General features: G+C 39.0%; 1 protein-coding gene across 1 annotated transcript in view; it reads right to left on the minus strand.

Annotated features, from left to right (window-relative positions):
* Positions 1 to 12,174, minus strand: part of pik3c2a (phosphatidylinositol-4-phosphate 3-kinase, catalytic subunit type 2 alpha) — a 49,140-nt gene that overhangs the window by 25,039 nt on the left and 11,927 nt on the right. The window contains exons 3-4 of the mRNA XM_008410783.2: positions 9,933 to 10,024; positions 6,822 to 6,982 (exon numbers count right to left, since the gene is read on the minus strand). Coding sequence (XP_008409005.1) covers positions 6,822 to 6,982; positions 9,933 to 10,024 — 253 coding nt within the window. The remainder of the gene's footprint in view (positions 1 to 6,821; positions 6,983 to 9,932; positions 10,025 to 12,174) is intronic.

The raw sequence follows: 12,174 nt of genomic DNA on the forward strand, positions 1-12,174 counted from the left end.
TGCACTGATCCACTTTTTTCCCTTCCGATACAGATACCTGAGGTTTGGCATCAGCTGATACCGATCCGATGCAGAAAAACAGTGCTGAGTTGACTTAACAAATATATACTTTAAGTCTGCTGTTTTTTGTTTTTTTTTAAACAGAGACATAAATGTACTGATTTACACATTTATCTGATAATTCTGCACCAGTACAGCACTTAAATACATCAATGGCTTCAAAGGTTTGGTCAAACATGTAAAAACAACTTTAATTTGTTCAATCAGTGCAATTAGGAGTAAAACAGTGAATGAAAAATAAATAGAGAAACAGTCAGCTTATTGTTTTTTGTCAATTTTTGGTAAAAAAAATAAAATAAATAAATTACCATCTCTATAGATGCACTGATTCGATATTAGTATCTGTATCCAGCTCGTTATTGAATAAAATTATAGACTGGGCATCTATGACAATGTGCCGGATCCATAAGGGCAGATCTATTCAGTCTAATTCTACGATTTGTGCTCTGTGGGATGTCATGCTTCATCATTTATTTCACATTAAATGTAAATTCCTAATTGCACTTTCTGAACCATTTGTAAGACGGTTTATTTTTGACCAACGCAGTCATCCTATTGTTTTTGTTAGTTTATGATTAGTTTATGGTGATATATTCCTAAATGGACTGGCTGAACAAATTAACGTTATTACATATGACCAAACTTGTTAAGCTATTTGTGTATTTAAGTGTTCTGTACTGTTGCAGAGTTATCACATTAATTTGTAATTCAGTACATTTATATCTGTGTGTGTTTTTTTTTTTAAGAAACGTTTAAATTAATGCCGCACTGTTTTTCTGTATCGGGAGAATCATCTGATGCTAAACCTCAGATATCGGTATCAGCAGTGGAAAAAAGTGGATCAGTGCATCCTCAACCACTTCTTTGAATTTTAAATCAGGTTTTATTGGACAAGTACTTTCTATTAAAAACAACTAGGCTCTGTAATAAACAGACATTTCACCAGAACGCCTGTAATCTCACTGACTGGGAGGGATGAGATGTCAGCGACCATCCTGGGTGCAGCAGTGTAACCCGACATGCTTGCAGATTACTCTGCTGCTAATCCACTTTGTCAGACGTGCAGTACACACAAACACGGCAAAGAGAGAGATGGCTCGCACCCGGAAGCATTTCAGCTGTTGGCTCGGCATCGACGAGCAGCGGAGACCACCTCTGACTCCAGCAACAACAGAACACCACCCTTCAGAGGAACGGTGCTGCCAACACCGTTCTTGCAACATAAGGCCGGGCCTGACTCCGCTAGAGTTCATAGAGGAGTGTTTTTGTGATTTAACGAGAAATTTCCTGTCTCTCATTGTGTCAATTTTTCGCACATGGGAGCCAGGGAATGGCGCTGGCTGACTCACAAAGGAATGAACATTTTAACATAAATGAAATGAAAAACAAACAAACAAAAAAAAACAATACACTGGCTAAATCAGGAGTAAGCAGGATGTAGAATAAATCAACTACAGTAGCTGTTTAATAACCAATGAAATAAATGTCTTGACGGAGTTCAGATCCAGGTTCATGAGGCAGCTAATGAGAGGGCAAGTGAAGCCAGAAGTCACTCGGCACTTTGTCAATCTACAAGGCAAACATTATAAAGACGTGAAAACGGACGGCTGTAATTCCACCGTGACACAAAGCAAACAAAGATTTCTGATTCCGGAGCAGCTCTTGCACCCAAACACAGACATTTAGACAGATGGAGGCAGACATGAGCCGAAGGACCACAACAACCGACAGCAAATTATATACATAAAGTACAAGAGTTTCAGGTAAGATTCCTGATTGGGAGACGTGTCACTCTTGAAGTATGAACACAGAGGTTTGCAATATTTCATATAAGATGTGATTTAAGCTTCATTTAGTCTACAGACAGTCCAAGCAAAATCAAGACAGAAAGAAGCTTGGTTCCTCTGTTACTTATGTTTCATACAAGAGCAATTTCACAACTTGTGCTGCGGACCACTAACTTAGAGTACCACAAAGTTGTACGCGAGTACGTACGCACAAGAAGTCTCACTTTAACATGAACTGCAGGTTTGTCTCTATGTTTCATGCATTTTAGTTTGTTTTTCATTCTTTAGTTTAGGGGTAAACTATATAGAAATCTCACTCAAGAGAGAGTAGCGGAACTTCATAACCTATTACTTAAAGTAGTATGAGTTAGTAAAACTTTTTTTTTTTTCAAAAAACATGTCAACATGTTTTATTCATAATTCAGTACCATGATGCTGCCCACACCTGCCTTCTACTAAGATCACTTGTGATTTGCAAGTAAATACAAATATAGAGCCTCCTATGGCATTTTAATCAGATGATGAATCACTACATAAAGTCTTTTTTATAATAATACATAAAGCATTTAAATATTACATATCAGTCGGTCTTTCCTGTTTTTATCTCAAGAACTTAGAGGAAACATGATAGTTGTGTCTTATTCCAAACATTGTTTTGTCTTCTCTATGAATTCACTTCATGCAGTCAATTGTTTTTATGTGCAGCTTCACCAAACTTCCCACAAATCTTTCCTTAGCTTTACTGTCAGAAACTCATGTCTCCCAAATTTCCCAACTTCTCCCCGCTCAACATTCTTCTTCGTTTTATTGCCATGCTTTCTTCTTTAAACTGCAGCCACAATATGTATAGAATCCTCAGAAGGCAGCAGAGTTTTACTTTCCAGCCCAAGATTTGCCCCCCAATCTTTTCTGCCAGACTTCTTAAAAAAAAAAAAAAAAAAAAAAAAACCCACAAAGATCTTTAATTACCAGACCTAATTTGCTCTTAACCAGTAACTTACTATCTTAGTGTGAATAAGCATCAACGTCTGTTTATATTTAGAAAAACAGGAGAGACTGACAGCCATTTGAAATACTCCTACAATTTCAAGCAAAGAAGGAAACAGCTGCAGTAGCTAAAAAGACGGTGAAACAAGAAATACAAAAGAAACGGTAAGAAAAAGGTCGGCCATTGTGAGAGAGAATCAACGACCTTTGTTGGATAACATTCAGCTCCTTCCATTAAAGCCAGAACTGAAGCCCATTGTTTCTAAAAAAGATTTTTTGTCCCATTAAATGAATCCAAACATCAACTATGTGGGTCAACACACTGCTGACTAGGAAGAAAAACAATATACATATATATTTTTTAAAGTCGGACTGCAAGCCTCTCTTTTGCTCTTAGCATTTCACTAGTAGAGCAGATTTATTCCTAAAGGATAGGTTTATAATAGATAGGTTTATAGTTTATGCATTTAAACCCAATAGCACGCGGACTAATCACACAGCTGGAGCCTCTGCGCTTTGCCTCGCGCGCTGCCGCTGCTTTACCTCAGCGGGATCGCGCGCGCCTCCTTTCACTCAAACTGGACACAGGATGACTTGTATGGATATTTACATAAACCTACTGTGAGGAATTATGATCCTTTGGAGAACTCTAGGTAAGAGTTTAAAACCCGCCGCGTTAGCTCCGGTTGCGCAGCTCTATGTGAACCGCAGGAATAACTCATAGCGAATTTAAAGGTGCGTGTTGGGAAGTGGTGAGAATGATTTATCTTTGTGAACGAACAATTGTATGCGGCATTTACATCTCAAAACGCTGCCCAGCGTGTGGCTTTGTGTCTGTCGTCCCTGTAAAGTTTATGTCTGTGGTCCCGGTTGGCCCGGTTGTGGATAATGAGCAGCGCTAACCTCATCATGCAGGTTCAGCCCGGTGAGGAGCTTTCGCGCTCAACACAACGAAGCAAATTTTTTGTGCATCAACACAACAAAGCTAATACGACATAAAAACAATGCCATACTTGACGGAGTTTGGTTACATCGAGGCTCACTGCAGTAAAAAAAGATATACAGAGGGTCAGATAGCAGGTAAAGCAGCGCACAGCTACAAACACTCACTCGGATTATTAGCACGACGGTCAGAAAGCTAAACAAATAACCCGCAAAATTATTTAAGTCTTCAAGCTGCGATGTAAGACACTGGTTCTGCTCTCGCTGTTGAACCGCTGCTACGCGCTACAGGTAGTAATATTTCACAGACGGAGCGCTGCTTCTGCTCCACCTGGTAGTGACTCTCACACCGAACCTCTGTTTAAAGCCGCAGCATCCAACTTAAAAAAATACATTTTACATAAGTATTAAAATTTTTGCTGTCCTAACATGAGACAGATAATCTCTAAAAAAAATAATCAATCTCCTCCCTGTTCTGCATAATTACTCCGCTCAGTCAGAAACAGCCAATCAGAACTAGAAGTAATCAGCTAGCCGCCATGCTATCAGGAAGTTTTCATTCAGTAACTCAGGATTGTTTATTGTAATGGAACCTGCATTTGCCTTTGAATGCTAAGTTTTATACTTGAATTTTTTTGGCAATCTTGAGAGGTTTTATTTTGGCTCTTTGCATTATTTAGCCTCTTCAGAGCCTTCATATGTTATCAGTCTGTTAAAGATAGTATTATTGATAGCAGTACAATTTGCACAATGCTTGTTTTGTTTAGTTTTCTTCTTGGAAAAAGTTATTAAAAACAAGTTTTTGTCTAAATTAAGGTGAATTCATGGTTCCTTTTTCCACATAATGTAACCGGTAGTGTATATGATAAAAAAAAAATAAAATAAAATAATAATGTGATCGGTATCGGCAGGGAAAAACCTGATCGGCACATCTCTAATTTTTAGTATTATTTTTCCGGTTACACAATGCATCAAACCATATCAAATGCGTTGTCTACTTAAGAGTTAATGCACGCGGCCGCAAGGAGATCTGAGAAACTCATCCCATAAACTCGACCAACCAAAATAGTTTCTGTGACGATTAAAAACTCAACAAACACGAAATGGAAGAGCTACTAAAGCCACATTAGCAGTCTGAATTAAATCTCCCGTTTGTTGCGCGTACCCATTGCTGCGTAGTACAGCAGATTACCTCATCATGCAGGGCCGGTCCAAGGCTGTATGAGGCCTTGAGCAGAATTTGACTTAGGGGCCCCTTTTGTTGCTAAAATACCAGCACCTCCAACAGCTTTTGTGTTAGATTTAGTGAAATATGGGAGAAGGGAGTAGTTTAATTGGCAAGCCTAAAAAGCAATAAGTTATAATTGTATTTGTAAATTCAAAGCTTAAGCTCACAGCAACAGATTGTTGCTATGGTAACAAAACAATCCAACTACCGTATTTTCCGCACTATAAGGCGCACCTGATTATAAGGCGCACCTTCAATGAATGGTCTATTTTAAAACTTTTTTCATATACAAGGCCCACCGCATTATAAGGCGCATAGAATAGACGCTACAGTTTGGGTTGCCAATTTGTGCCGTACTCTATTATTACACATCCACATTTGTAAAGAAGTAGTTCCCAAGTACTTTATATAGTAGGCTGCCCAGTCATTGTTTCACTCACGGTGTTGGTGTTGCAATATTGTGCCCAACTACTTTCTGGGTAACACAGACCAACCGACACGCTGCCGCCGCAGTCTGTGTCTCTCTTCCCCCATCCCTCCCCCCCTGGCTTTAAATGTATTATCAAACTTTATTAACAAACGAGCGTTCTGACGACTATCCCAGCATGCACCGCGCACTTCTTCTACGGGGGAAAATGAAGTCGGCGGCTGCTTACCGTAGTTGCTAGACCTGTTGTGGCTCAATATTGGTCCATATTTAAGGCGCACCGGATTATAAGGCACACTGTCAGCTTTTGAGGAAATTGAGGTTTAGGTGCGCCTTATAGTGCGGAAAATACGGTATATAAATATTGTTCTTTGAAGTTTCACAAAGTAAACTTGCCAGCTCCTTAAAATCTTGCATCTAAATGTTAAACAATTAAAAATCATTTAATTTATGTATGCCTAAAGAACTGAATAAAATTTAACAGCATTGACAATATCAATAAACAAGTGTTACATTTATGTAACTGTGGTCTGTATTAGTGTTTATGGGGCCCTTGAAGCCCTTGGGGGCCTGATGGAGCCGCTGACTTTAATTTGGATTAAATGTTTTTAGTATAGTTGTGGGTTTAAATAGCATTTCACTGGAGATGTTTTCCCGTAACATAGTAATACTTTTATATTTCCTCTCAACTTAACATCTTTTAATACAAAAACACGGTGGACCGCCTCGACGCCCCGACCACCGGGTTTAGCGAGTTTTCTGGGGGAAACCCTGAATGCTGTATGAGTCAAATATGACTTCAGAGAAATTTGACTTCCTAATATGACGCCTCAAAATTGGGCCTCTGTCTCTTTAATAACTGCTGCTCTTTCTAAAACTCCGCCTTCAGGAAGTCATCACAACACGGCTCCTCCTTTAACCCTTTCACAATGTTTGTACCAGCGTTTCACTGAGAAGTCGGGCAGAGGGTCGGAAACTGCAGGAACGAGGAGGCGGGGCTAGGTGCAATCAGGCGTTTTGCACAGCTGAATGGTTGCCACGGGAGATTAGAGGATTTCTCAAACATGCATGAAATAATCAAGGCGACACTTCGGGTATGTTTTTGATGAGGGAATAATATTTTAACACGATGTTATGTAAAGCTCAAAACAGTTGATTTTTTTAATACTGTCCCTATAAAATGTAAGAGAAAAAAAAACATCTGTTTTGTTTCTTTAAGAATGTCCATTACTTAAAAATTGGCATATATCCCATGCCCATCTCAATATTCTGCTGTAAGGGCGAACAGCACAACTCATACTTCCCCTTTTCAAAATCTGTAAAATAAAATAAAAAATAATACTTTTTGTTGTTTTTGTTGGTTTTTTTCAGTCACTTGTCAGATGCTTACCATCACAGGTGAAAGTCACAGGCTGCTGAGATTCAGGGATTTCAATGGAAACTTTGACAGAGCAGTTATTGTCCGGTCCGCTCTCCCTCTGGGCGATGACAGGGCTGAGGACAAAGCCCGGGTTGGTCCCGATGTCGTCGTGAGGGAATCTGGAACGTAGGCTGCAGGAGGAAAAGAAACAAAAGAGATTCTTTAGGCATTTTTATTATGTTTTGGTTTTCGTGCCCAGTGGGGAAAACAGAAAATATAACATAAAGGGAAACAAAGGCCAGCCAGGCAGCCAGCCGTATAAATCAGATGATCTGGATCAGACTGCTGGATGAATCATGGGGAAAGTCTGACTGGATATTTTTCTTTGCTAGAAAATGAAAATGGCAAGAAATGTTCTCTTTTGTCCCATTTGCACTCCTCTAAATTGTAAGCTATGCAAGCCATTTTTTGTTGACCACCCGGGATGCGGTGACGCTGCCAGACGTTGGCTGGGCGTTGACGGTGTGATCATAGTGAAAGTACATTCCGTGAGCACGGCTTCATCGTCACCCCACCCAAACCAAATACTGTGGTAAGAAAACTCTGTACGGATCCCGGAGATGAACTAAACTGGAAACGTGTCATCAAGCGAGCACGTGTGCATCCAGAAGCAGGCCTTCACTTACAAAAGGTGAAAAGCTTTAATTAAACCATGGGTGTTTTTGTTTACTTTTTTAATTTAAGTGAAATTTACTTCAGACTATTAGCAGAATGATACCAGTTAATCTAGTATCAATGACAGTATGATTCTCCGTCATACTGCGGGAGAATCACTAGGACACTTTCTTCGCTTTGAGAAAGAATCTGCATTATATTTCTAGTATGAAAAACGCATTGTGAAATGTCACGACCAGTCTGATACTTCAGACACCAAATATCTCTAGAAGCGCTTCTACCTGCATATTATAGTAGATCAAATACCAAATATACCGTCATATGAATTAATACACATGGTGGAAACCGCCTTGCACAGCCACAGAAGCCAACAGTCTTCCTTATCTCTGCTCTTGTTTTACAAATGCCAGCAAGCTGAAGTGTGTCTGGGCATTTCATATTCCCAAAGCACATAGATTGTTGTTATGTATGGTGGAGGATCTGTAATGCTGTGGGCTGGTTTTTCTTCCCAAGGAATTTAGAATGTTGTTAGAGTGCATGGTCTCAAACCTTTCACGAAATTTAAAAGAAATGTCTTTTGAGCTCAGCCAAATTACTGAAACTAGATCATCACTGGGTCTTTTGAGAAAGACAATGACTCATTCAACATAAAAAAATGAACCAATTTGATGATTTTTTTAATAGACCCAAAGAAACCCAACTGTTTTCTATGGTCAACCTAACGTCTATAGAAAATGTTTGGGTTGAGCTGAGAAAAGAGAGCAGTTGAAAGGAGTCAAAGTTTTAGACACTCTGGAGAAACTGTGCCAAACGGTCAACAAGCTCCCTGTCTGTTCAAACCTCCTGAAATGTCAAAGACTAAGTGCTGTCCTGCTGCCAAAAGAAGGTTGTGAAAAGTGTTAACAGCAGCAATGCCATTGCCAATTGTGGGACGGGTCATTTGGTCAGAAACTTTACAACAAGCATTTTCTTGGGTGTTTGATGTGATATGTTGTACCAATATTGGTTCATCCATCCAAATCATTAAATTCAATCATTAAGTCACTTCCATGAACACAGGTGTACACAACTCAGTACCATGGTATGCTGACTACTTCCTACAAACATCTGGGAAATAATGGGCTGCTCTCAGAAGCTCAGTGAATTCCACTGATACAATCAGACACAGCAACTCATTCTGGTTAAAGGACTTTGAGAGGCATCAAGTGCATCAAAAACTGAATCTCATGAGACATTAGCTCTGGGATGGAGTGTAAAAAGCAACGCAAAGCATCAGATGTAGAGGTAAAGCATGTCACTACTGGAGAGATGTGTTCTCTAGAGAGACAAAGGTGGTGAACCTGTCGCGCAGTCCAAAGGAGTTTGGGTTAGCAGTGGCCAGGAGAACGGCTCTAGTGCCGAACGTAAAGTTTGGTGCAGAGGGGATAATGATGGGGGAATGTTTTTCAGGAGCTGAGTCCATCAGTTCCAGTGAAAGGAACTCTTAGAGCTTCAGCATACCAAGACATTTTGGAAAATTACATGCTGCCTACATTGTGGGAAATATTTGGGAATGTCCCTTTCAGTTTCAACGTGACGGTGCACAACGTGAGTTAAGAGGGGAAGAGTCTGATTGCCCTGTACAGATTCCTGAACTCAACAGATCACTTTCTGAATCAGCTCAAGCGGAGGCCAGCATCAGAGTCTGACCTCATATGACCTCCAGGCAGAATGGTCAAAAATTCCCATAAACACATTCCCAAACCATGAAGGAAGCATTCCAAGCAGAACCTGAAAGCAATCCTCCCGGAATAGAGACTACTTTCTTCTTTGGATAATACAATTATGTAATAATTTTATTGTATAAACAATACGATAAATGTATCATAAATAATACAATTATTGTATTGTTTATTGTGAAAAAAGTCTCAAGAATTTATATTATGGTAAATTTCAGTTATTGATAAACAAACACACAAAGCTGACAGTATTACTGGAAACTTTATTTTTGCTATTTTCTCCACTGTTTGTTCTACATTTGATTCAATAACAATCTGTGAATTTGAAAATAAGACTAAATAAAGTTACTGTGTGCCGTTTAGTGACATAATTCACAGCTTTTTATGTAAGTTGTGTCCTGAAGAAGCCAATTTAAAATGGGAATGCTTTTCAAGAATATTTCTATTTGTGGCACTGTGAATGCTGTGCCATGCGGCCATACAATAAGATAAAAATATGTATTTTTTTATAATATTTATTATCAGAATAGTACCTCAATATATCACACTAAAATTCTATGTCGAAATCGCCCACCGCTATCTTAAAGATGAAAAACCAGAAAAAAGTGGACCGACTTCGTTTAAAACTCTGCGGATTGAGAGTGCAATGTCACTGAGGTTCATATACGCCTGAAGATGGGCGAGTTTGAGTTTGTAACGGCCCAGAGACAGGTTTATTGTTCTCCTCAGTAGAAACAATCCAGCTTACCTTGCCAAGTCTTCACAAAACGCAACAATCTCCAGGTTCTGGGCGTCCTGTTCCTCCAGCACAGCATTCTTCACCAAACCATTCCCCTTTCCCTAAACAAGCAAAGGATTCACTAAGATTAGAATTAAAAGAACAATTGCTTTAAAAAAAAATACACAAATATAAATTTGGAAGGAAAATTTGGATTGTTGAGGGTTAAAAATCATTAAAATGCTTTATATCTTATATGTCCTTAAGTATATGGTTCTTCAAAAGAGCTTAGCAAATGTCAGGATAGCAATAATGAGTTCAAAGGCTGACGAAGGGGAAGTTTTATTAGAAACACCTCAATGCTATTAATCCTCCAGAGCCAATCAACAAGTCAGAAGGAGCACAAAAACACAACCATAAATCTTTAGAGCTTTTGTGTCTGTGTGACGCTACCTTAACTCAACAATGTTTGGGTGTGCACCTTGAGTTCAATAAGAAAGGTTTTAAAATAAAAGGCAGGGCTATCAAAGGTATGGAAAAAGAATCTAATACGTAATTTTGCATATTCACACACAGAGAAATAAATCCTGAGACGACACTCTTTGGAATTGCTCTAAGAGATTCCTGGAGGCTGGCCCGCGGCAGAGAAATCACAACTACACTGTCTGTCTTTTACTGCCGTCTGATTGTCAGCAGCTGAGGAATGCACTTCCTGAGGCACAGGAAATGAGACGCGCAAAGACTCCGCCCCTTCCTGGGAAGCAAAAGTGCTCAGTCACGGCTTGAAAAATTGGTCAGACCTCATCCCAAATGAGGCAGAAAGAGCCGCACAGATGGAGAGGGATGAGGTGGGAAAAATGGATGAAACAAATGTGAATATTGATGATAGATTTGGTAGAAAGCTGAATTTAACAACCAGAGGCTGGATTTACTACAGAACTGTTTCATTTTGTAAAGTCCCAAACAAGACAGTGAAGTTTGTGGTTTTAATTAGAGATGTACCAAACCAATGTTAATATCTGTATCGATCCATATATCAAAAACTATTCTAGACTGTTTTAAAAAGAAGAAACATTTTAAGTCAAATCTAGTTTGTTTTTGTATTTCAAATCGGTATCAGCTGATACTAAACCTCAGGTATCGGAAGTGAAAAAAGTGAATCGACACATCACTGGTTTTAATGTGACACAATGCAAAAAAACAAACCTTTCAGCAACTCTTGTAGTTGTGTTATTAAGAAATCAATGAATGAGAGGCAAGCAGAGGGAAATCAGTAAGGTTTGTTTTAATTCAAGAAAACCACAAGAGATTCTTCAAAAATGATAATGAAGTGAGAAGCTTTTATGGTTGAGATCAGAATAGCCTTGATGCGTCATTGTAAAGCACCAAAAAGGCCCATCTATGTTTCACACCATTTTTTTATTTTTTATTTTTGCCGGACACCGAGTGGGAACTCGGCGAGACTGAAGTCATGGGAACAGCTCCTTTAAATTCACACACTGACAAATCTCTCATCTTCTCTCTGCACGTCCGCTAACGTATCACAACGTTGACTGTAAAATCAGGAACGCACTGTGCAACATAAAGACCACAGCCTGTTCTAAGTAATTCCGTGAGTAGATCCAAATAAGCATTTTTATACATAATTAGGCAATTTTTGTGTCCACTATTTCAGTTTTTTTTTTTTTTCCATGTTTGATGGAGTTCTTGTCCATGTTTTTGCGGTGACAGTTTGTATGTGAGCATCCTCTCTGAACATGTGTGGGAATGTGTGTTCAAACAGAGACTCACAAAGTAAATGTGACACTCCCAGCCAAGTTGAGGAAATGCAATCTTGTTTTTTGGACTTCCTGTTTTGTTTTCTTCCAATGCCTCCAATCAAGAAAAAGGCTGAAGTTCAAGTTCTCAGTCTAACAACAAATGAATCAACCATGTAGTTCTAGTCCTACCGGTGTAGTCTCCAAGGTCTTTAAAGAATAAAATGGAACATGAAAAACAGCAAATATATCAAAATCCGAATGTTTCATGAAGGAAACATGGCTTCAACCTAGAACACTGCGGTGAATGCCTTCAAGACAAAAAAAGAGGGTAAAAATTATTTTACTTTTTTTTTTTTTACATTTTGACTATTTGAGTAATTTGTAATAAAAACTGATCACTTTCGGGTTCTCTGATCCACTTGCTGTAAAATTCTACTCTAACGTGACAGGCAACCAAATAAAAACCCAAGACTTGCTTAACAAATGGCACAAATGTTCCTGGTATTTCTTTT

This window comes from Poecilia reticulata, linkage group LG6, assembly GCF_000633615.1.
Source record: "Poecilia reticulata strain Guanapo linkage group LG6, Guppy_female_1.0+MT, whole genome shotgun sequence".
In the NCBI taxonomy this organism is placed as follows: Eukaryota; Metazoa; Chordata; class Actinopteri; order Cyprinodontiformes; family Poeciliidae; genus Poecilia; species Poecilia reticulata.